This window comes from Chlorocebus sabaeus, chromosome 9, assembly GCF_047675955.1.
Source record: "Chlorocebus sabaeus isolate Y175 chromosome 9, mChlSab1.0.hap1, whole genome shotgun sequence".
Taxonomy (NCBI): Eukaryota; Metazoa; Chordata; class Mammalia; order Primates; family Cercopithecidae; genus Chlorocebus; species Chlorocebus sabaeus.
In genome coordinates, this window is record NC_132912.1 from 98,318,756 (window position 1) to 98,344,705 (window position 25,950).

At 43.0% G+C, this 25,950-nt stretch overlaps 1 protein-coding gene across 1 annotated transcript; it reads left to right on the top strand.

The window, feature by feature from the left end:
• The first annotated feature begins 18,138 nt into the window (after window positions 1-18,138).
• On the top strand, window positions 18,139-18,891 carry LOC103216310 (small ribosomal subunit protein eS1-like). The gene has a single exon (XM_038008866.2). The coding sequence runs from the start codon at window positions 18,139-18,141 to the stop codon at window positions 18,889-18,891; it is 753 nt and encodes a 250-aa protein (XP_037864794.1).
• Window positions 18,892-25,950: the final 7,059 nt, after the last annotated feature.

Genomic DNA, 25,950 nt, shown 5'->3' on the forward strand with positions numbered 1-25,950 from the left:
GAGATTATGGAGGGGCTCTGCCAACAGTGGTGGAGAGGGACACGATAATTTCACGGATTACATAGCTCAAACTCCAGTTTCAGTGGTACTGCATGCTTTTATTTGTAACTTTTAAGAAGTTATAAAATCAATGCTTATTCGTTGTACCAGGTTTAGGAAATATGGGAAAGTATCTATAATCCCACAATCCAAAAATAGCATTGTTGCTGATATGGTGGCTTATGCCTATAATCTCAGCACTTTGAGAGGCCAAGGTGGAAGGATGGCTTGAGGTCAGGCATTGAAGACCAGCCCAGGCAGCATAGTGAGACCCTGTCTCTACAGAAGTAAATAAAAGTAAATAGCTAGGCATGATGACATGCACCTGCAGCCTCAGCTACTCAGGAGGCTGAGGTGGGAGGATCTCTTCAGCCCAGGAGTTCAAGGCTGCAGTGAACCATGCTAGTGCCCAGAACTGTCGCCTGGGCAACAGGGCAAGACCCTGTATTAAAAAAAAAAAAAAAGTGACTGGGCACAGTGGCTCATGCCTATAATCCTAACACTTTGGGAGCCCAAGGCAGGTGGATCATCTGAGGTCAGGAGTTCGAGACCAGCTGACCAACATGGTGAAACCCCGTTTCTACTAAAAATACCAAAAAATTAGCCAAGTGTGGTGGTGCACGCCAGTAGTCCCAGCTACTCGGGAGGCTGAGGCAGGAGAATCACTTGAATCTCGGAGGCAGAGGTTTCAGTGAGCCGAGATCTCACCATTGCACTCCAGTCTGGGCAACAAAAGAAAAACTCCTTCTCAAAAAAAAAAAGCATTGCTTGCTAACATTTTAACATTTGTTGTTATAGTATTTTGCCTTGCATATATGTGTTTTGTGTCATACTGTAAATAATATTCTACATCTTGTTTATTTCATTTAATATCATATTTCCTCATATTGTTAAGATATATTCCAAAATATTATTTTACTGTGGTATTTCAGGGAGAAGAAGATAACAAAAAAATTACAAAACATTATTTTAAAACCTCTTACTGTAGTATTTTCATGAAATGGAATACGATATAGCCGTTAAAATGAATAAACTAGAGTTTCATGTAGCAACACAAATATTTGTTAATATAAGGTTAATAAAAAGGTAATTTGCAGAGCTAGGTGTTAATATATAATTCAAAGTCATTTTTGAGAAGTTGAAAGCTCTAAGGCCAGAAGCAGTGGCTCACACCTGTAATCCCAGCACTTTTCAAGGCCAAGGCCTATGGATTGCTTGAGCCCAGGAGTTTGAGATCAGCCTGGGCAACATGGCAAAACTCTGTCTCTACCAAAATACAAAAATTAGCTGGTGTAGTCCCAGCTACTCCAGAGGCTGAGGTGGGAGGATTGCTTTAGCCTGAGAGACAGAGGCTTTAGCCTGAGAGACAGAGGCTGCAGTGAGCCATGATCGTGCCACTGCACTCCAGCCTGGGCAAAATGGCAACTCAATCTCAAAAAAAAAAAAAAATAACTGAAACAATATTATACATTGTTTATGTTGATTTACATGTAAAAAGTATAGAGGCCAGGTGCGGTGGCTTACACCTGTAATCCCAGCACTTTGGGAAGCCAAGGCGAACAGATCACAAGGTCAGGAGATCCAGACCATCCTGGCTAACACGGTGAAACCCCGTGTCTACCGAAAATACAAAAAAATTAGCCGGGCGTGGTGGCAGGCGCCTGTAGTCCCAGCTACTTGGGAACTGAGGCAGGAGAATGGCACGAATCCGGGAGGCGGAGCTTGCAGTGAGCTGAGATGGTGCCACTGCACTCCAACATAGGCAACAGAGCGAGACTCTGTCTCAAAAAAGAAAAAAAAGTATAGAAAATGTATAGGAAAAATTTTCTCCAGGGAAGGAGGAAACAGATTGAAATTAAGGACGAGCATAAAGGAATTTTGATTGTTTCTGCTATTTGTTTTTTGGGTTTTTTTTAAAAACACGATCTGGCTCTATCTCTCAGGCTGGAGTGCAGTGGCACCATCTTGGCTCACTGCAACCTCTGCCTTCCAGTCTCAAGCCATCCTCCCACCTCAGCTTCCTGAGTAGCTGGGGTTACAGGCATGCACCACCACGCCAGGCTAATTTTTGTATTTTTTGTAGAGACAGGGTTTCACCATGTTACCCAAGCTAGTTTCGAACTCCCGAGCTCAAGAGATCCTCCACCCTGGCCTCCCAAAGTGCTGGGATGACAAGTGTGAGCCACTGCGCCCAGCCTGTTATTTCTTTTAAAAAGATTTAAAACAAATATAGCAAAACCTTAAAATGTATTAAACCTGTGATGAATAAATGTGTCCTTTATAGTCTGTATTTTTCTGCATGTTTGAAATATAGACATTATTATTTTTTAAATTATTCATTTTTTTAGAGAAGTTTTAGGTTTACAGAAAAGTTGAGCAGAAAGTACAGGGACTTTCTTCTTAAATTCCCACCCCACAGTTTCCTCTATTATTACCATCTTGCATTACTGTGGGTCATTTGTTACAACCGATGAGCCAATATTCATATGTTATTATTAGCTAAAGTCCAGTTTTCTTTACGATTCACTCTTTGTGTTATACATTCTATGGATTTTGACAGATATATAATGACATAGATCTGCCATAAGAGTGTCATACAGAGTAGTTTCACTGCCCTAAAAATCCTCCGTGCCCCACCTATTCATCCCTCCTTCCACTCAAACACCTGGAAACCACGGATATTTCCACTTTCTCCAGTTTTGCCTTTTCTAGAATGTCACATACTTGGAATTATACAGTGCATCTTTTCAGATAGGCTCCTGAATAATTTATATTTTAAATCAAAAATTTAAAGCCAATCACAATGAAGAAAACAAAAATCATGAGAAGCTTCACTATTTCAAGATAATCACTATTAACCATACAAGCGATTTATTTTTTTCATGTAAATAGGATCCTAGTGCGCAAAATATTGTATCGCCTTTCTTTTCCGCTTCACAACATAGTATGAAACTATGTAATTCAGGATTTTTCTTCTTTTTTTTTTATTTTAAAGGGCTACAAGAATGTTTCATGATGTGGATTAAATTAGTGAGCTAACTGATCCTTTACTTTCAGACCATTAGGCTTTCACCTATGGCACGAAGTTTTCCTGGCTTTGAGGATCCCCTCTTAAACTAGAAAAGGCCCTTGAAGTCTCCAGAGAAGTGGGGATATAAGGCTATTGGAAATACCTTTCTGGATATGTGTTACCTGTATGACATGTTTGACATTAAGTGTGAGTTCTCGGCAGTCAAGGACATTGTCAACCACTTCTCCCCTCATTGCCAAATACATGGAGCAGGTATTGATGAACACGGTGGAATGGATCCAATTTGCTCTGCAACAAGTCACTTGGGAGTCATCTGTAAGGAAATTCTCAAGCCACACAGGGTGCTGACTCCTTAAGAGCTGGTACTGTACACTAGGAACTAAGAAAGACACCAGAGTGGTAAGAAGGTGCCCCGTTTTCTAGAGCAGAGCAAGACAGATGCTATGAAGAACTGGGATGGCAGACTAGGTGGGGACAGAGGGCACTGGGTGTGTCTGCTCAGAGAATCTGGGGGGTGGGAAAGTGAGAACCTAGCACGACTACCCTGCAGCCCAGTAGCCATGAGGGGCTGGAGTTTTGTGTAGACGGAGGAAGTCCGCAGGCTCCTCTGAGAACATTTACTCTTTTTAGTCAGTTTATCGCACTGGTTGAGAACTTGGGATCTAGTATGGGACTTCTGGTTCAAAACCCCACTCAACCACTCTCTGGCTATTTGGCTTTGGGCAATGGCTAAGCCATGATGGCTCAACTCCAGAAGGGGAATATAAGAGTTGTGAAGGTTAAGTGAGATTGTATGTGCAAAGTACTTGGCACTTAGTGAGTGCTTGGTGAATGCTAGCAATAATAATGAAAATAGTGATAACAAAGTTTAGCACCTGTTCTTTTAAAAAGAAAGGCAATCAGTCACTGAGAGCATAAGATAGCCAAGCCAAGAAGATCAGCATGAGTCTCACACTGACACTCCCACCTAGAGAAAAACCCAGCACATTTCACCAAGGCAGGCATGGCCTGGATTCAAATGGGTGGGGCACGGCAGGAGCAGAAAATAGGAACACCCCATTAGCTAACTCAAGAGGAATTTGGGCAACTTTCATGATTTTTGCAAGCTATCTGCCAGCCTGTATGTATGTCCTCTGTGTTCATGTTTGTTCTCATGTGTAACCATCTCTAGCTCCTACCATTTGTTCGGTTGCTGAATCCAGCCATTGCAGATGGATTTTCAAAAGGATACACAGCCTTTGAAGTCACCTAGTTCTACTTCCCACCCAGTGACGGGATTTCTGTGCAAAATACCTCTACACGTCCTCATCTAATCTAGCGGATATCCTGGATTCCTCCCTTTCCTTCAGTCACTCCCAAGCAAACCTCGTCGTTTCTATCTTCAAAAAAGATCTTAGATCTCTCCTCTCCTGCTAGCACCACTGGCACTCTCCTGGAGTAAGCCTCCTTCACCCCTCACCTAGGCAACTAGCCCCATGAACAGATCTACTGGCTATTCTTCCCCAGGAACTAGGGTACCTTCTAAAAATGTAAATCAGATCATGACTCTCTCTCTAGATCCTAGGCTGTGTTCCCAGAAGCAGACCCTGACACAGAAATTCATGAGCAAGTGTTTTATTTAAAAAGAGCCCCAGGCAGAAACAGGTAAGAAAGTAGGGAAAGCTGGACAGGGAAGTGGAAGACATTAGGCAAGGAAAAGTCTAGAAGCCTGGATTTCAGGCCCAGACCCAGCCTCAGCCTGATTCCTCAGGAAAACTGCATAATAAATTGCAGCCCAAACTTGTTCCTCCTAAACATAACGGGGCTGGGCTTTCATACCCTCACCAGACTAGCTGAGTGCTTGGCTAAGGCGGCTTTCCGTGCATGTAAGTAAAGGGCTCTAGTAGCTGAAGGGCTACCGTTGGAACAAAGTTATATGTGCCCAGCCCTTAAAAATGAAAGCACTCAGAAGCTGGGGGACCAGCACATCAAAACTGCAAAAGATTCAAGAAAACCTCAGCAGAGCATCAACCGACAGGATCAACTCCAGTTCCCCTTATTTCTTATCTCAGACCCTTGTTCATTTCCTTTATAGAACATGTCATGGTTTACAAGTAATTTGTGTAATTATTTGTCTCTATCCTTGTTTGTCCCCACTAAAATTAAATCTTCAGGAAGTAGTATGTTTGTCTTTTGCCTTTTGTACCCCAGTCCCTAGAACAGAGATGACATATTATGGATCTTCCACAAAAATTTGTAGGAATCAATGAATGAATCAATGAATGAATGATGGGACCTTGGTTTGGACACTTTCAGTGATGGGGAGCTTCTACAGCATGTAGCAGCTCATCCATTTTCAGAAAGCCTTAATTGAGGGTCTGTCCCAAGACTGAATTGTGACCCACTTCCCTGTCATTTGCACCAACTGATCTCCTCTCTGGAACAACTCAGGAGATGATTGCTTTTTCTATGTCTGCACTTCAGCTATCCAATGTCCCACCTTTCTCTCAGCCAGACTAATCAACTCCAGCTCCTCCAAAGTTTCCTTACTTGACATGGATTTTTGTACCCATTGGCATCCATAAGTTTTTACCTCCCTAAATGGATAGCAATCCCTCCCATATTACCCTGAATACACCCTATCTTGGAAGAGAAACTGGGTCAAGAGAGACAAGAATTTGGAGGAGGAAAGTTGAGATAACCCAGCCAGAGCTCTAGAGTCAACAGATCCAAGCACAACTGAATCTCAGCTCCTCTTGCTATTGGAAGACTGATCCTAGGCAAAATGCTTACATTCTCTGAACGTCAGTTTCTTCTTCTGTACAATGGAAAAAATAAGGGCATCCACATTACAGAGTTATTCTAAGAGTTAAATAAGGCAATAAATGCAAACCACTTTTAGCAGAGTGCCTGCCACATCTTTAAGGACTCAGAGCTTCCGCAAACTTTACCTTTGACCTAAATGGCTCTCCATGCCCCCACAAGCTCCATTTTTCCCAGTCAAATCTTCCTGTTGGCTGGGCGCGGTGGCTCACGCCAATAATCCCAGAATGTTAGGAGGCTGAGGCAGGCGGATCACCTGAGGTCAGGAGTTCGAGACCAGCCTGGCTGGCCAACATGTTTCTACTAAAAATACAAAAATTAGCCAGGCATGGTGGCAGGCGCCTGTAATCCCAGCTACTAGGGAGGCTGGGGCAGGAGAATCTCTTGAACCCAGAAGGCGGAGGTTGCAGTGAGCAGAGATCACACAATTGCACTCCAGTCTGGGTGACAAAGTCAGACTGTCAAAAAAAAAAAATCTTCCTGTTAACTCCCCCGCTCTGTCTTGGACACCTCCACACTTTTTTTTTTTCATACGGAGTTTCACTCTTGTCGCCCAGACTGGAGTGCAATGGTGCGATCTCGGCTCACTGCAACCTCCGCCTCCTGGGTTCAAGCAATTCTCCTGCTTCAACCTCCCCAGTAGCTGGGATTACAGGTGCCCACTGCCATGCTCAGCTAATTTTTATATTTTTAGCAGAGATGGGGTTTCACCATGTTGGCCAGGTTGGTCTCGAACTCCTGACCTCAGGTGATCCACCCACCTCAGCCTCCCAAAGTGCTGGGATTACAGGCATGAGCCACTGCGCCTGGCCTACCTCCACACTTTTTCAGTCGTGATAAGCTTCTAGGTGATTTCCTGACTATTTTCCTTCCATTTTCTAATTCTCATTTTCCACCTACCTCTCTGCTCTACTCATTATTCCGCTCTTACTCATTCATGTATCCACCACATAGCCATTCTCTCTTTCTCTTTTATGTGTCTTTCTTGCTCAGTTAATTCTCTCTTGCTTATTTTCTTTCCCCTCATCTTTCTTTATAGCATGGAAACTCTAATCAGTAAGATTACAAAAAAAAAAAAAAAATTCTCCCCTTCTGTTCTGACCTCTACCTTGGCTGCAGATAGCTGAGAGGAAATAGTCAACATGGTAACAGTAAAATCAGTAAATGCTCATTTTCTCATCACTTAGGCATCTTAAGCTGCAGGCCATTTTTCATCTGCTCCTTGCCACAGATGGAAAGGTAAAATTCCAGGTCAGAAGGGAAGCAGTCAGCAGTGAGGACAGAGAAGAACCAGAAAACTCTCTTACCCTCTCACCTATATGAATGATTCTGATTTCTTACCTGTTGTAATAGTAAAGATCTCCACTACAGTGATAGCTGTCTATCTTGTTCTAACTTTAATGGAAATGCCTTTGATCTTTTGCCACTAATTATGTTTTTTTTCTAGGTTTTGTACCAAATAGTCCTTATCCAATTGGGGGGAGATCTCTTCTGTGCCTAGTTTGCTAAGCTTATATAATATATAGTTGTGATTATTAAACTAGAGTTTCTAGGTAGAAAATCGAACACTGAAAGTCAGGGAAGCAGGGTGATAAGTAGGTTGGCTTAGGAGGTATCCTGGGAATATCAGAAGAAAGAATTGAGGCCAAGTGGGCAGGCTGGGGCATGGTGGAGAATCCTGTCCTGAGGGACTGTCATGGTGCTGATAATCACTGCACATAAACTAACTGAGATGTTGCAGTTCAGATTTCAGGTGACCCTTGAGTGCAGTAATGACGAAACTAGGCTCTAGTTACAGTTCTTGCTTCTTCTTTTATTAATTTATACAAGCAACTCTGGATTTTCCAGGAGACTTTTGGTAAAAATTAGAGCAAATAACTGAAACTACATCCCTTTTCAAGTGAAAGCTTTTTTGGAGGTGGATCTGATGCTGGTTTTCCATTCCAGTCAGTGCTGTGAAAGCCACTTCTTGTTCCTGCTATGAGCAGATTGAGCTTCTTTTTCTCCCTGATGGAAATTCAGGAAGGAAACCAAATAATTCCCAACAGAGACAAGAGTTGACCACTGTACCATCCAAAAGGGCTTTTAAAGATCTCAATCTTGCATGTGAGAATGTTGGCAAGTGAGGTTGGTTGCTCACACTACATTGTCAGCTTGATGAGAGGCTACGAAGGAGGACATGAAAATTGTTTTGAGGGAGAGGAGGTTGCAAGTGAAACATTGATGAGGTGCACTTAACACTGGAAACATTTCAGTAAAAATGTTTGTGATAAGCATCCAAAATAAAGTACTAAACACTCAGACATAGGCATCTCGCAGTAAACCAACCTGCACATCTGTGGGACTGGTGAAAGGACGGACATTCTAACATCAAAGCTACCCAATGTGGGCTGGTACGAAGGTAGTGGGATAACTCGATTGTTCAGTCAGTTACAGATTGAAATCCTTGTTTTTTTGTTTTTTTCGGTGTTTTTTTTTTTTTTTTTTTTTGGTTTTTTTTTTGTGTTTTTTTGAGACGAAGTCTCGTTCTTGTACCCCAGGCTGGAGTGTGATGGTGCGATCTCAGCTCACTGCAACTTCCGACTCCTCTGTTTAAGGGATTCTCCTGCCTCAGCCTCCCGAGTAGCTGAGATTACAGGCACATACCACCATGCCAGGCTAATTTTTCATATTTTTAGTTTTAGTTTGCTAAGCTTGTACAATATGTAGTTGTGGTTATTAGACTAGAGTTTCTAGGTAGGCAATCGAGCACTGAAAGTCAAGGAAGCAGGGTGATAAGTAGGTTGGCTTATCGGAGTTTCACCATGTTGGCCAGGATGGTCTCGATCTCCTGACCTCGTGATCCACTCGCCTCGGCCTCCCAAAGTGCTGGGATTATAGGTGTGAGCCACTGAGCCTGGCCCATACTCCTTGTTCTACTCCTTCCCCACCTTCTCACTACTGCGCTTCACCAGTCTTAAAAAAAAAAAGTTACCCAGTGTAGCATGTACTGCTTACTATTCTACCCCATCACATAGTTGTATTTGTTTTGTTTTCAGCATGATTGATGGAAAATTGGCCATCCTGCCCTGGGATAACCAGGAGTTGACTGTGCTTGACTTCTTTTCTGGCTCCCTTTTTCACTACGGAGGCGTGAAGAAAATAAGTGCTCAGCAACTTGTCATAAAGTGAAAATTTAAATTGACATTGGCAATGTATCAGACAGCTTTGGGATAGTCTCAGAAGGTGGAAAGTAAAGAAAATCTATGAAGAAAAGTTGGGCTGGGCATGGTGGCTCACACCTGCAATCCCAGCACTTTGGGAGGCCGTGGAGGGAGGATCACTTGAGCCCAGGAGTTTGAAACTAGCCTGTGCAACAAAGTGAAATCCTGTTTCTACAAAAAAAAACAAAAGAAAAAGAAAGAAATAAAAAAAAATTAAGAAAAAAAATTAAAAAGAAAAGTTGAAGAAATTGGCATCAATTAGTCTTAAAAAGAGAAGCTGACAGGCTAATATAGTGACTGTTCCTAGTATGTAAACCAGATCAGCTACACACTGCAAAACACCGTCTGTCCTCAGCCAGTGGTGGCGCACCGGACAAGCAGAAGAGTGGGTTCTACAACCAGACTCCACTCTCACCTTTGCCAATGTGTGTGGCCTGGGCAGCCTCCCTGTCTAGGCCTTAGTTTCTGTCTCTGTAAAATTAAAAGTTTGGGCCACTTTGGAGTTCCCAGTCTTCCCTTAAGACTTCACAAAAGAAGAAATGTTTGGACACACCACAAAGAGTACTTTTAAATTATTACATAATAAATGCATTGGCTGGGCATGTTGGCTCATTCCTGTAATCTCAGCACTTTGGGAGGCTGAGGAGAGCAGATCATTTGAGGCCAGGAGTTTGAGACCAGCCTAGCCAGCACGGAGAAACTTATAAATAAATAAATACATTTATTAGGTGATGAGAATCTCTCAAACACAGGACTTATGAGGGAAAAGAAAAATAAAATAGGTGCTCAGTGATAAGAGTTTGGGAACCAGACTCAAGTCACTCTAGAGTAGGGATGGTGATACATCATTTCAGAATCCTTAACACCTGGTACAGTGCCTTCTTGGCACACACACTCATGATGTGCTCATTATGTTTCAAACACACACACGAAAAGGACACATAGTAGACTCCTAGACTCCCATGCACCCATTACCCAGCCCCAAGAATCATCCCTCAACGCCAATCTAGCTTTTCTATGCTCCTATTAGCTGACCTCTAAATGTCCCAAATATTATTTTGAAGCAAGTGCCAGAAATCATATAATTTCACCTACAAATATTTCAGTACGTCACTCTGAGATAAGTACTATGTAAATACAGCCACAAAATCATTATCAGACCTAAAATGTTAATAATACTTCCTTAAATATCATTTTTTATCATTATGGATTTTTGAGACAGGGCCCGGCTCTGTCACCCAGGTTGGAGTATAGTGGCATGTAGCCTCAACCTCCTGAGTTTAAGCGATCCTCCCAGCTCAGCCTAAAGGTACACACCACCATGCCCCAGCTAATTTTTTTTTTTTTCTGTTTTTTGTAGAGAGCGGGGGTCTCACTTTGTTGCCCAGGCTGGTCTTGAATTCCTAGACTCAAGTGATCTTCCTGCCTCTGCCTCTCAAAGTCCTGGGATTACAGGCATGAGCCACCATGCCCAGCCTCCTTAAATATCATTTAATGTTAATTCCATGTTCAAATTTCACTGATTGCGTCATACATTTTTTTTTTTTTTTTTTTTTTTTTTGAGACAGAATCTCACTGTGTCCACCCAGGCTGGAGTGCAGTGGCACAATCTTGGCTCACTGCAACCTCTGCTGCTCTGGTTCAAGCGATTCTCCAGCCTCAGCCTCCAGAGTAGCTGGGATTACAGGCATGCGCTACCATGCCTGGCTAATTTTTGTATTTTTAGGGGAGACAGGGTTTTGCCATGTTGGCCAGGCTGTGTCTCGAACTCCTAACCTCAAGTGATCCACCCGCCTCAGCCTCCCAAAGTGCTGGGATTACAGGCGTGAGCCACCGCACCCGGCCCAGCTTTTTGTGTTTCCATGAGGAGGCACATAACGCCCTGTTATCTTTCTTTTTCTGATGTTAGCAGTTATTGATGATCATTGCCTAGCTCCATTATTTCATTACGAGTTGAAAAATTCCGAAATGCAAAATGTTGATATGCTAACATTTCTTAGCTTCTTTTCTTCTTCATTTATTAGCTAGAATGTTTCTATAAAGAAAATCATCTTCTTATCAACTATTTGGTTATCATGACACACAGTTGGAAAAGAAAAGGCAGAATCAATGCTGTTTCTTTTCCTTCCTTGTCAGTTTCAAAATAATAGGTTGATTTCCTAGCATCTTTCAAAAGATGACAAATGAGGGCCTGTTTTTTTTTCTAAGTGTCATTAAAAATTCATGGGTTTAATATATTTAATGAGTTTGAGTTCAGTGAAGTTATAATCCTCACTGATTCTTCTACCATTGACCAGTGGGACTGTGGGATCTCTTAATTTGCTCCTGAGCCCTCTTGACCCCACTCCAGTGGCATTTGATAAGTTCTTACTTTCTGTGAACTCAGCTTCTGAGATAATCTCTAAGGTCCTTCTTAGTCCTCTCTTCAGATCAAGCAAAGAATAGCGACCACCCTTGGCCTCAATAGTATACTCATTGAGACACAAAGGTTTTTTTCTTCTTGGGTTTTACAGGAAAATTTTCTGAAAGGTAGGAGGAAGGGAGTGTGTGTAAACCCAACTCATCCTCTCAGACTAGAGGAGGAGGCCTGAGGCTGTCACTGAGGGTGGGGTGAGGGTGGGGAGTAGGGGGACAGAATCACAGCTCTGTCCTGGGAAATCAGGGAGAGAGTGGTTGCTTCAACTTCAAGTTATCTCCTCAAATCAACCCAAGCGTGTGTCTCAACAGAACTGAATCCCAGTAACTACTTTCCTGCCGATCCTCTCTTCCCCACTCCCTGCTCTTCAGTTAGGATAGTGTAGTTTGGGGAGGCACGTAAAAATGCCTGGAGATCCTAAGTTGGAAAAGTAAGGTGTGAGGAAGGTAACCTGGCCACCCTGGCAAAAAAGAGAGCTTGACTGAATCAGTCCCTATCCCAAGAATGGGTGGATCCAGTCACCACCCAAGAGTCCTGGGCCTGAGGCCAGCTTCTGCACTGCCCTGCCCTGTCCCAGCATAACCAGGGTATGACAACTCAAGCATCCCGATGGAAGGAATGATGCGAAGAGAACCTGGCTCCTTTAGCTTCCAAGACTCAAAGAAGTGAGCTTTGTGAGAGGGAAAAGCCTGGTTGGGAATGTCGGGTGGAGGTGGGCATAACTCGATTTATAGCTTTTAAGCACTCAGACATTTGTCACATGGGACAATATTTGCACTTTTGCAAATGCCAGGGCAGTGTTAGTCCTTCTGGCTTGGGCATTCCAAGTGAGTGTTTGGATGCCCCAAGTGAGGACGTCTGGTTAGACTTCATGGTCCAGGCTAGTCCCTTGCCCAGGTTTTTCTTTTCCTTTCCCAGTCACCATGGAAAACAGACCACCTCTGGCATTACTGAATTCTGAGCATGTCCAGAATTTGGCTTGGGGCTGCTGCTTTTTGTGTAAAGTTAGGGGAAACCTGCAGTTTTGGAAAAGCATCTGGGAGCAAGAGACACATCTTGGGTTCTTCCTTCTTTCAGAAAGGTCCTGATAGCCAAGGATGGTCCCTCTCAATTACCACATCTGTATGCCCCTGCCCCTTGGCCAAAGCCGATTAACACAGTGCAGACACCTTGCCCAAATGTCCTTATCTGAGAGCTCCAAAGAGAGAGGGATGTTCAGAGGAAGAGAATTTCTGAAACTTAATTCCTTCCTTGCCTAAATCTTTGCTGTTCATCTCTTCTTTCAATTATGTGACACACTCCATACCCTTAAAAAAAATGGCTTTTTGCTCATTTGAGCTAACCTAAGTCAGTTTCTATTGTCTGCATCCACACACAGATTAAAAAAACCCTTAACCAAAATTACTGTTCAAAGGTGCTCTGGATGAAGAGCCCAGGCACCTAAATTAATCCCTTTCCCTCTGACTCCCCCATCCCTGTCATCACGTCTTTAAATCCCAGACTCACTATCCTCTGCTTACAGCCAGAACTGAGGCAATAAGGGGAAATAAAAATGAGAAAAAAATGATGATGATAATAATAATACTTATTTTTTGAGCACCTTTTATACCAGGAATTGTGTTAAGTGCTTTACATAAATAATTTTATTGAATCAAATCCTCATAAACAACTCTGGGTTTGTTAGGATGCTTTTGACTCCACGTGAGAGAAATCCCAACTCAAAAAAGCTTAAACATGAGGAAATGAGTTATTTTCTACCTAATAATAAGTCCCTACCAGGGGTAGCTTTAGGGTTGGTTAACTTAGAAGCTTGATGATGTCATTGGGGACCCAGGTTCTTGCCATCTTTTCACTCTGTCATCCTTAGTTGGCTTGGATCTTCAGCCTGGGTCCCCTCATGACCACAATATTGCTGCTGCACTTTTAGGCATCCCATCTGGACATGACAGTATTTAGCAGAGGGATGATCTCTTCCTTGTATCTTTTTTAAGTACAATAAAACCTTCCAAGAAGCCTCTAGTTGATCACCCCTCTCATCTCAGTGGCCAGAATTGGGTCATACATTCATGCTTAATCCAACCATTGACCCAAAGGTGGGATTATTGCAATGGGCCTACACCAAGCATAATTCACCCCTGAGCTGAGAGAGGAAGAGATAAAACACTCTGAAAAAAAAAAAAAAAAAAAGAGAGAGAGAGAGGTCTGACCGGGCGCAGTGGTTCACGCCTGTAATCCCAGCACTTTGGGAGGCTGAAGTTGGCAGATCACGAGGTCAGGAGATCGAGACCATCCTGGACAACATGGTGAAACCTCGTCTCTACTAAAAACACAAAAATTAGCTGGGCATGGCAGCGTGTGCCTGTAATCCAGCTACTTGGGAGATTGAGGCAGGAGAATTGCTTGAACCAGGGAGGTGGATGTTGCAGTGAGCCAAGATTGTGCCACTGCACTCCAGCCTGGCGACTGAGCTAGACTCCGTCCCAAAAAAAAAAAAAAAAAAAAAAAAGGTCTTTTTCAGCAAAGAAAAGGGGGGGAGAAACCCATTCGGTAGTTAACCAACAGTGTCTGCTGCAAACCTTCGAGATACACATGAGCAGTTCAGAGGGGCAGAGCGATTTGCCCAAGGTCCAACAACCAGTTAAAGGCAGATATGGAGTCTGAATCCAGAACCGTCCATCTCTAAAATCTCCTCTTTTAACCTATATTCTGGGAGGCAGTTAGTCCACACTAAATTCTTTTGCCTTTGAGAAACTCAAGTTGCTAAGGCTGTCCTGAGTATTTCATGAAAATAACTGGTGTAGGAGCTACAAACTGATCAGATTCAAGAGACCAAGCCACACAGCAAACTTATCTAGCCTCACTAAATCTTTTCCCTCCTGGCTCACTCAAGTCTCCTCAAATACAGTGGTGAGGAAACTTAAAAGAAGCTCAACTCAGCAAACAGCAGGCTTCAGTCTTAGATATCTGGTTTTCTGAGTGGGCATCATAAATGAACAAATATCCTTTCTGTGTCCTTCCATGTCTCCTCTTATTGGTATTACCCCCTTTGAGGAATTCTTTCTACCCAATTTCATTTATTTGATTCTGACAGGGACTTCCAATGACAGTACCAATACAAGACATCAAGTCTCAGCTTTTCAGGAGGCCGAGGCAGGACGATCACTTGAGCCCAGGAGTTTGAGACCCGCATGGGCAACACAGCAAGACCTCATCTCAGGCCAGGTGAGGTGGCTCATGCCCGTAATCCCAGCACTTTAGGAGGCCAAGGTGGGTGGATCATGAGGTCAGGAGATCGAGACCATCCTGGCCAACATGGTGAAACCCGTCTCTACTAAAAGTACAAAAATTAGCCGGGCATGGTAGCGCATGCCTGTAATCCCAGCTACTCAGAAGGCTGAGGCAGGAGAATCGCTTGAACCAAGGAGTCGGAGGTTGCAGTGAGCCAAGATCACGCCACTGCACTCCAGCCTGGTGACAGAGCAAGACTACATCTAAAAAAAAAACAAAAACAAACAAAAAACAAACACACACAACCCCTCATCTCTATCAGTCAATCAATTAGTCAGAGATGACATCAAAATCAAAATAGTTAAACAATGGGAAAGCACAGACACCAACCAAGCATAAGGGACACTTGCAGCAGTGGCAAAGCAGGCTCCTGAATGCCCCTGGCTGGGCTCACCATTAACTCTTACTTGTTGGGCCATGGGGAAGTCCAGGGTGTCCCAAGGAGGTCCAGGATGGCCAGGAGATGAGGACAGGGAACTTAGGAGTCTTGGGCCAATAGGTATTTACCAACAGCTATAGAAATATTTCGCTTAATGAGTTCTTAATTACAGATATTGCATTTTTTAGTTCTAGAATGCCTATTTGGTTCTTTTTTTATAGATTTGAATGCACTGTTGAAATTTTTCATTTTTAATCTATTGTATTATTTTTCTCTATTTACCATGTTTATAATACTTATTATAAGTCCTTGTCTGCTAACACAAATATCAGAATCATTTGTGGGTCTGCTTCTACTCCCTGCTCTTTCTCTATTTTTTTTTTTTTTTTTTTTGAGACAGGGTCTTTCTCTGTTGACCAGGCTAGAGTATGGTGGTGCAATCATGGGTCACTGCAACCTTGACCTCCTGGGTTTAAACAATTCTCCCTCCTTAACCTCCCAAGTAGCTGGGACTACAGGTATTGTTACCAAGTCCAGGTAATTTTTTAACCTCTTTTTTTTTTTTTTTGGAGACAAGGTCTTACTCTATCGCCCAGGCTGGAGTGCAGTGGTGTGATCTCTACTCATCATAACCTCTGCTTCCCGAATTCAAGTGATTCTCCCACCTCAGCCTCCCAAGTAGCTATGACTACAGGCATGTGCCACCACACCTGGCTAAATTTTGTATTTTTAGTAGAGATGGGATTTTGCCATGTTACCCAGACTGGTCTCGAACTCCTGAGCTCAAGTGACCCACTGACCTCAGCCTCCCAAAGTGCTGGAATTACAGGCATGAGCCACTGCACCCAGTCTACTTTTTTTCTTTTTCCTTTTTCTTTTCTTTTTTTTTTAAGATAGAGTCTTGCTCTTGTCACCCAAGCTGGAGTGCATGGTGTAATCTCGGCTCACTGCAATCTCTGCCTCCCGGGTTCAAGTGATTCTCCTGCCTCAGCCTCCTGAGTAGCTGGGATTACAGGCGTCCACCACCACGCCTGGCTAATTTTTTGTATTTTTAGTAGAGACGGGGTTTTGCCATGTTGGCCAGGCTGGTCTCGAACTCTTGACCTCAGGTGATCCGCCCACCTCAGCCTCCCAAAGTGCTTGGATTACAGGCGTGAGCCACTGCACCTGGCTCCTGCCTTTTTTCTGATCAGTCACATTTTCCTGCTCTTTATATGCCTTATAATTATATAAAAGAAAACAGAGGCAACAGATGATGTTATTTTCCTCTGGTGATGAATCTCTTTTTCTTCTGTTAGCAGATGGGGTGAGGGATTGATCACCTCAATCTAGTCAAGAATTCAGTTGGGTTGAGGTGGGGCTGCAGTCTTAGTTGGTTCCAGTCCACTTCTGGGTCATCACTGTTCCTTGGATGGAGCCCACTCTTTTCATTGGCATGTCTCTGTCTTCTCATCCCTGAAAGCCTATGGAAGATTCAGCTCTGTTCTTAGGAGCTCTGGCTTAGTTCTAGATTCTGGCATTACAACAGATCACGTTGATCATCAAAAACTCTACCAGTTTCTCTTTGTCCCAGTAGAGACGCTATGCCTGGGTCAAGCCCTATCCTTGGCCTGTGCACAGATTTGGCAAATACTCCCCGGGAAGAAAATGGTCAGAGATAATCAGCACATTCAGAAAGGGCTCTTTCTGGTGGGACGCGGTGGCTCACGCCTGTAATCCCAGCACTTTGGGAGGCCGAGGCGGGCAGATCACCTGAGGTCAGGAGTTTGAGACCAGCCTGACCAACGTGGTGAAACCCCATCTCTAATAAAAATAAAAAATTATCTGGGTGTGGTGGCACATGCCTGCAATCCCAACTACTTGGGAGGCTAAGACAGGAGAATCACTTGAACCCGGGAGGCGGAGGTTGCAGTGGGCCTAGATTGCGCCATTACACTCCAGCCTGGGCAATAAGAGTAAAACTCCATCTCAAAAAAAAAAAAAAAAAAGGGAAAGGGCTCTTTCCTCTCCAGAGTTTCAATTCATTAGTCCTCATTCATGGCACAACTCTGCAATGTCTTAAAAAGGTGATTTTTGTAACTTACTCTGTTTTTTCTAGTTGCTTCAGTGGGAGTGTTGGATTGTTCCTACATATACATCCTCTCTGGAAGAGGAAGCCCTCTGAAACCCTTTCAACATTTAACCATGGTGAGGTCATCCAGGTACATACAGCTGAACAAACCCAGAGCATACCATGGCCCCTGCTCCACACCTCCACTACAGTGAGGACAGGCGGCCCAAGCAGACCAGAGTCTTTTTGCATTGAAACTGGGGACCGTGAGCCTTTTTGCTTTTACAGTGGGTGGAAAGTGTGACAAAGCTGTGAGAATAAGTCTGGAAGCTTCCAATGGGTATGCCCCATGCTCATGGAAGAGGCCAGTCTCCAGCAGGAGGAAATGAAGCCCTTCCACGGAAAAGAGAAGCATTGGGAGCACCCAGGGGATGTTGGAGTCCCTGATTCCAGTCACTTGCTCCTGCTATGGTTGGTTATCTGAGCCACACACTTCCCTTTTCTTCGTGAGTTAGTTCCAGTTTCTTTTTTTTTTTAAAAAAAGTTATTTGTGTATATTTATGGGGTACATGAGAAAATCTGTTATATGTATATAATACATAGTGATCAGGAAGGGGCATTCAGGGTGTCCGTCATGTGAGTACAACACATTTTTGTTTAGTTTAGTCATCCTACTCTGCTGTGGAATATTGAATTTATTCCTTTTATCTTACTGTATGTTTGTATGTTTTAACACTTCTCTTTATCCACCCGCCCCTCCACCACTGTCCCTTCCATCTCTATTAACTGTTTTTCCATTCTCTAGTTCCACATGTTCAATTTTTTTAGCTGCTACATATAAGTGAGAAAATGCAATATTTGTCGTTCTGTGCCTGACTTTTTTCACTTAAGAGAATAACCTCTAGGCCTTGTGGCTCTCTGAGCAGCACCATGGTGGTTGGCAAGAACAAGCGCCTTACAAAAGGCAGCAAAAGGGGAGCCAAGAAGAAAGCGATTGATTCATTTTCTAAGAAAGATTGGTATAATGTGAAAGCAGCTGCTATGTTCAATATAAGAAATATTGGAAAGACGTTAGTCACCAGGACCCAAGGAACCAAAATTGCATCCGACAGCCTCAAGGGTTGTGTGTTTGAAGTGAGTCTTGCTGATTTGCAGAACGATGAATTTGCATTTAGAAAATTCAAGCTGATTACTGAAGATGTTCAGGGCAAAAACTGCCTGACTAACTTCCATGGCATGGATCTTATTCATGACAAAATGTGTTCCATGGTCAAAAAATGGCAGACAATGATTGAAGCTCACATTGATGTCAAGACTACTCATGGTTACTTGCTTCGTCTGTTCTGTGTTGGCTTTACTAAAAAACGCAACAATCACATACGGAAGACCTCTTATGCTCAGCACCAACAGGTCCACCAAATCCAGAAGATAATGGAAATCATGACCCAAGAGATGCCAACAAATGACTTGAAAGAAGTAGTCAATAAATTGATTCTAGACAGCTTTGGAAAAGACATAGAAAAGGCTTGCCAATCTATTTATCCTCTCCATGATGTCTTTGTTAGAAAAGTAAAAATGCTGAAGAAGCTCAGGTTTGAACTGGGAAAACTCATGGAGCTTCATGGTGAAGGCAGTAGTTCTGGAAAAGTCACTGGGGACAAGACAGGTGCTAAAGTTGAATGAACTGATGGATATGAACGACCAGTCCAAGAATCTGTTTAAAGTTCAGACTTAAAATAGTGGCAAATAAAAAGTCTTATTTGTGATTAAAAATAATAATAATAATCTCCAGTTCCATCCATGTTGCTGCAAATGACATGATTTCACTCTTTATGGCTAAACAGTATTCCATTGTGTATATATACCACATTTTCTTTATTCTTCCATTGGTGGACACTTAGGCGGATTCCATATCTTAGCTATTGTGCATAGTGCTGCAATAAACACGCAAGTTTGCAGATATCCTTTTGATATATTGATTTCTTTTCCTTTGGGTAGATACCCAGTAGTAGGATCACTGAATCAAATGGTAATTCTACTTTTAGTTTTTTTAAGAAATCTCCGGTCAGGCATGGTGGCTCATGTCTATAGTCCCAGCACTTTGGGAGGCCAAGGCAGGTGGATCACCTGAGATCAGGAGTTCGAGACTAACCTGGACAACTGGTGAAACCTCGTCTCTACTAAAAACACAAAAATTAGCCAGGCATGATGGTGGGTGCCTGTAATCCAAGCTACTCAGGAGGCTGAGGCAGGAGAGTTGCTTGAACCCGGGAGGCAGAGGTTGCAATGAGTTGAGATTGCACCACTGTACTCCGCCTGGGTGACAGAGTGAGACTCTGTCTCAAAAAAAGAAAAAAGAAAAAGAAAAAAGAAATCTCCATACTGTTTTCCATAGTGGTTGTACTCATTTACATTCCCACCAACAGTGTAAAAGACTTCCCCTTTTTCCATATCCTTACCAAGATGTTATTTTTTTTTTGTCTTTTTAATAAAAGCCATTCTGATTGGAGTAAGATCTTACTGTAGTTTTGATTTTTATTTCTCTAATGATGAGTGATGGTGAGCATTTTTTCATATACCTGTTGGCCATTTACATGTCTTCTTTTAAGAAATGTCTATTTATGTCCTTTGCCCACTTTTTAATGGGATTATTTGTTCTTTCCTTTTTGAGATTTTTGAGCTCCTTTTATATTCTGGATGTTAGTCCCTTGTTGAATGAATAGTTTGCAAATATTTTCTCCCTTTCAACAAGTTGTCTCGTCACTCTGTTGATTGAAACAATCAACTGCTGTTCAGAAGATTTTTAGTTTAATATAGCCCCGTTTGTCTGTTTTTGTTTTTGTTGTCTGTGCTTTCAAGGTCTTAGTCATAACTTCTTTGCCTGTGCCAATGTCCAAGAGAGTTTTTCTTAGTATTTTTATAGTTTTAGATCTTATTTTTCAGTCTTTAATCCATTTTGAATTTATTTTCACATATGGTGAGAGAGAAGGATCCAATTTCATTCTTCTACATGTGGCTATCCAATTTTCCCAGCACCCTTTAGGGAAGAGGGTGTCCTTTCCCCAGTGTAAGCTCTTGGCATCTTTGTTGAAGATCAGTTAGCTGTGTTCTCTAGTCTGTTCCATTGGTCTATATGTCTGTTTTTATACAAATACCATGCTGTTTTGGTTACTATCGCCTTGTAATATATTTTGAAGTCCTGTAACATGACGCCTCTAGCTCCAATTTCTTAAGAGGCTGGTCCATCTCTATTTTCTTTGCCCTTGGGCTTTATAAGACACCCCTATGTCCATATAATACATTATCCTTTTCTTCTTAGGCAGGGCAGAGGTGGTTTACGTTACCTGTAATTCAATGGGTCTTAACTAAGACTACTTCTTTAATGGTGGGGCAGTTTAGAAGGGTCCAGTGAAATGTGTCTCCCTCATTGCCCAGAAGGAAGAGAAAGAGGATGAATGGTGATATTTCTGAGACCACAACTTTGGATCATGAATCCTCAGGTCAAGGAGAAACTGATGCCTCTGGATTCTGATCACTCTACTCCACCATGGGAAGAAATTCAGACATGCCTAAGAAGTTGTCTGAATCTGTCGTCCAAAGCCAAACTGTCTTACCTTAATCTTTGATTAAACTGCATTCCCACCCCCAAACAATATTTTAAAATGAGGGGAATGGAAACAGGGGAGATTCCTGTGTTTGTACATTTCACTTACTCCTGGGGCTCCTGAGTTGCAGATGAGCCTGAAGTTTACACCAGAGGGTAAAGAAGATAGCTATTTGGACATCACACACCACTTTGCCAGTTTCCGTTATCTTGAATTATTTACCATCTAATTGTCTGCATTGAAACAGAATCTGGAAACACAGAGTCAGAGTTGTAGCCCTATTTGCAAGTTACAGAAAGAAAACTAGAGCTCAGTGAAGTACCTGGGGCAGAAGCACTTCATGGGTTTCTGAAGTTCTCTTACCTTGGGAGGGCTGTGAATGCAGGGGGTGAAACCAGCACAGCAGCAGAGAGAAAGAGAGCCTCGGTCTGGAAGGGGCCTTAGAAGTCACTAGTCCAGACTCCCCTTTGAGGTCACTCTCTCCCTCCTGTGTAAAGGTCTGGCGTCTAGTCTGTACTTTCCCTTCAACTGGCTATGTCACCGAGAGCACCTGAACCTTGATTTCTTCATCTGTAAAAGATAGAATACAAAGGAGGATGGGATGGAAAATAAACCTGTCTATAAATTTAAAAAATTGTTATCACAAATTTTATTTTCACCATTGTACCAATAATTCCTTCTTTCTTTTCCTTCTTTTTTTCTTTTCTTTCTTTCTTTCTTCTTTCTTTCTCTCTCTTTTCTTTCTTTTGCCTTCCTTCCTTCCTTTTCTTTTTCTCTCTTTCTTTTCTGACTCTCTCTCTCTCTCCTTCCTTCCTTCCTCTCTCGCTCTCTCTCTCTTTTTCTTTCTTTTTTATTTTTTTCAAGACAGGGTCTCACTCTGTGGCCCAAGCTGGAGTGCAGTGGCATGATCTTGGCCCACTGCAGTCTCAAACTCCTGAGCTCAAGCAATCCTTCCACCTCAGCCTCCCTAGTAGCTAGTAGCTAGGACCACAGATGTGTACAACCATGCCTGGCTACCTTTTTTTTTTTTTTTTTTTTTTGAGACAGAGTCTTGCTCTTTCACCCAGGCTGGGGTGCAGTGACGCGATCTCAGCTCACTGCAACCTCTGCCTCCCCCGTTCAAGCAATTCTCCGCCTCTCCGGTTCAAGTCGGCCTCAGCCTCCCGAGTAGCTGGGACTACAGGTGTATGCCACCATGCCCGGCTAACTTTTGTATTTTTTTTTTTAGGAGAGACGGGGTTTCACCATGCTGGCCAGGCTGGTCTCAAATTCCTGACCTTGTGATCTGCCCACTTCAGTCTCCCAAAATGCTGGGATTATAGGCATGAGCCACCATGCCTGGCCCATGCTCAGCTACTTTTTGTATTATTTTTCTTTTTGTAGAGACAGGGTCTCACCATATTGCCCAGGCTAGTCTCAAACTCCTGGGCTCAAGCAATCCTCTGCCTAGGCTTCCCAGTTAGTGCTGGGATTACAGGTGTGAGCCACCATGCCTGGCCTGCACCAATAATTTCCCATAGAAAGAAATATTACCAGCTATGAAAATTTTAAAATAAAGTAGAAAACTTAGAAAAGTATAATGACAAATAAAACTCACTTATCTCACTGCTCAGTAGAAATCACTCACTAGCCGAGCATGGTGGTATGTGCCTGTAGTCTCAGCTACTTGGGAGGCTGAGGCAGGAGAGTCACTTGAACCCGGAAGGCAGAGGTTGTGGTGAGCCGAGATCGTGCCACTGCACTCCAGCCTGGAAATCAGAGTGAGACTCTCTCTCTGCTTTGTGTATATATACATATAATTTTTTAAAAAAATTTGAGACAGGGTCTCACTCTGTCACCCAGGCTGGAGTGCAGTGGCTTGATTATTGCTCACTGTAGCTTTAACCTCCTGGGCTCAGGAGACCCTCCCACCTCAGTCTCCTAAGTAGCTGGGGCTACAGGTACACATAACATGCCTGGCTAAGTAAAAAAAAAAATTTTGTAGACATAGGGTCTTGATATGTTGCCCAGGTTTGTCTTGAACCCCTGTCCTCAAGTGATCCTCCAGCCTCAGCTTCCCAAAGTGCTGGGATTACAGTTGTGAGCCACTGTGCCCAGCCCATAATATTATTTGATACATTGTCTTTCAGTCTTTTTTTAACTAAATATATATAATTGAGAATTTTAAATTATACTGTTTTATAGCTTAGTTTTTCCCTATTCAATATTTTCTAGTGCATCTCTTCTCCATGTCAGTAAATATTCTTCAAAAACAAGAATTTTGGCCGGGAGCGGTGGCTCATGCCTGTAATCCCAGCACTTTGGGAGGCTGAGGTGGGCGGATCACAAGGCTGGGAGCTCAAGACCAGCCTGGCCAATATAGTGAAACCCCGTCTGTACTAAAAATACAAAAATTAGCCGAGCATGGTGGCATGCACCTGTAGTCCCAGCTACTCGGGAGGCTAAGGCAGAAGAGTCACTTGAACCCGGGAGGCAGATGTTGCAGTGAGCCGAGATCGTGATACTGCACTCCAGCCTGGGAAACAGGCGAGACTCAGTCTCAATAAATAAATAAATAAATAAATAAATTAGAGACAGGTTCTCACTATATTGCGTAGGCTGGTCTCAGACTCCTGGGCTTAAGTGATCCTCCTGCCTTGGCCTCCCAAGATGCTGGAATGACAGGCATGAGCCACCACTCCTGGCCAAGTTATGCATTTACTAGTTAGGGTCAATTTACACCACCAGTTTCAATGGAAATCAACATGATTTTTGATATTTGCAAGGAAAATGGTCCACTTCTTACAAATAGACTTCGGGATGAAAAATGAAGGACGAGGCATACACATCTACAGTGAGGAAAAGGATGATGCCTCCTTTTTCCTCATAGGCAACTGGGGGGAGGGGAAAGGAGGTAAGTAAAGGCATGTTGGGGAATTCAGAGAAGCATCCACACCTGCTCATTATATCAAGTGTCTAGAGACTCTAAATAATTCAGGCACAGTCGGCTCCCTCCAGGGGCAGGTGTTGAGGAGAGTTTCCAGACAAGTGGCTCCTCTTGCAAAACTGGAGCAGACCAAGGATCTGATTACGTGAAAAGGGGTCCAGTTAGTAGCTGTGGCAACCTCCTTCTTCAGCCTCACAACTTGCCTTTGGGATCAGGTACAACAAGCTTCTGGGAAAACACTACTGCTACGCCCCCTGTGGTGGTGAAGAGTTTTGAAGCTCTGTTGTCTTGGGTTCGAATCCAGATTCCTCCACTACAGTGTGATCTTGGGCAATTTACTGATCTTTAGGTTCTATACCTGTAAAATAGGGGTAACAATTCCCTCACTTAGATTATTGTGGCATCATACATAATTCATCTGGCCCCCTTACTATGATGCTTAGTACATAGTAGATTTGTCTTAAGAATGTCCTCACTTTATGTCCTAGGAATTGATGCTTGGACTTTAAATAAAAGAGAAATGTAGGGCCTGGTGCGGTGGCATGCACTTGTAACCCTAGCTATTCAGGAGCTGAGACAGAAGGATTGCTTAAGCCCAGGAGTTGAGTTTGAGACCAGTCTGGGTTTCAGAGTGAGACCCCTGTCTCAAAGGGAAAAAAAAGCAATGTCGAGAACTAAGAGAAAGCCATTCCTTACAATCATTAATAGTAACAGCCAATAGTTACTGAAGGTTAACCACATGCTGAATACTGTGCTGAGTGCTTTACATTTACTCTCGCAAAACCATTTATGGATACGTATTATCAAAATTCAGAGAAGTTAAGACACTCTCCCCAGGTCAAACAACCAGTAGGTGTTAGAATCAAGGTCCAAACCCTAAACACAGGCCTTTTCTGCCTCTAAACTGGAAAGGCCTGTGTTCTTACCCTGTAGGTAAGAGAATCTCTAGAAGTTATTTTACTGATCCAGCACTTCATTTCCAGGAGAGTAGCCTGAGGACCAGGAGGGGATAATTTGCTGGGCATTGATGAAGAGCAGGCCGACTTTCTTAGGTCTATGGGACCCGACTGCCCTCTAGCGTTAGAGGAATCCTGGGGCCAGATGGAATAAAGAGTGAGTTGATTTTCTTAGGTTATGGTGAATCCTTCTGCCTTCAGTATGGGATCATATCTGTCTAGTTTGGTGTTTTCCTATTGGCCAAAGGATTTCTCTTAGGGAGTAGGGTAAAATAGGCAGTAAAGGGCGGGAGTTAAGGATAAGAATTACCTGAGTTTAGAGCAGCAATTCTCAGACAGATCAATGTTTGAACCATCAGGTGGAGGAAATATCTCTTATCTCCAGCATCTGGCACGTAGTGGGTGCTCGCTGGATACTGAATGAGGCTTTAAAATCTCATTCTCACTAATAGCAGAGTTCTGCAAAATAGCAGAGATCTGCAAACTTACATGAGGTGCCCTTAAGAGTGGTTATGAAGTTATTCATCGATTTTTGCCAGAAGTGCCAGTGAAAAAGACATTGTAACATTTAACTCAATGTCTACTACAGAAGACTCCACAGGGCACTTTCATAAGGAAGAGAGAACAATGACACTCCTCAATGGTTTAGAAATAAGTTGGAGTCAGGGAAGACATGATCGTTTTAGACTGCCAGCCTCATACCAGCGTCCCTAATGGTCCATGGATCTCAGAGAAAGCCCCCTCCACCTCAATAGCTCTGCCCAAGTAGCCTGTTTCAATAGCTACTCAGTAAACATCTGTGTGCATTATGCCTTGCTGGGCTCAGTGGAGGATACAAAGACAGATATACCAGATGTGGCTAATTGTGGCCAGCATGGATGGTGCTTCTTCCATGAGCTAGGTGTCCAGTCCATGACCTGATTATTTACTGACAGGAATCTTCAAGGTAAGTATTAGCTGTCTACTTTTTTCCAAATAAGGACATTGAGGCTCATTGCAGCAAAAAACAATCCTGCAAGTTCCTACAATTTATAGATGGCAGTGCAAGTCATATCACTCCCAAATGCATACTCTTTCCGCTATGCCACTCTGGCCAATTCTTTGAAATATTAGGACTCCTTTTCTAAAATGCAGGTACCTCCAAGACAATTACATCTGTTTTTTTCTGCTTGGGCTGCCATAACAAAATATCATAGACTAGGTGGATCAAACAACAGAAATTTATTTTTCAGTCTGGAGATTCAGAAGTCCAAGA

Bases quoted from the DNA above. Each gene is read 5' to 3' on its own strand.
- LOC103216310 (XM_038008866.2), top strand. From the start codon at position 18,139: ATGGTGGTTGGCAAGAACAAGCGCCTTACAAAAGGCAGCAAAAGGGGA.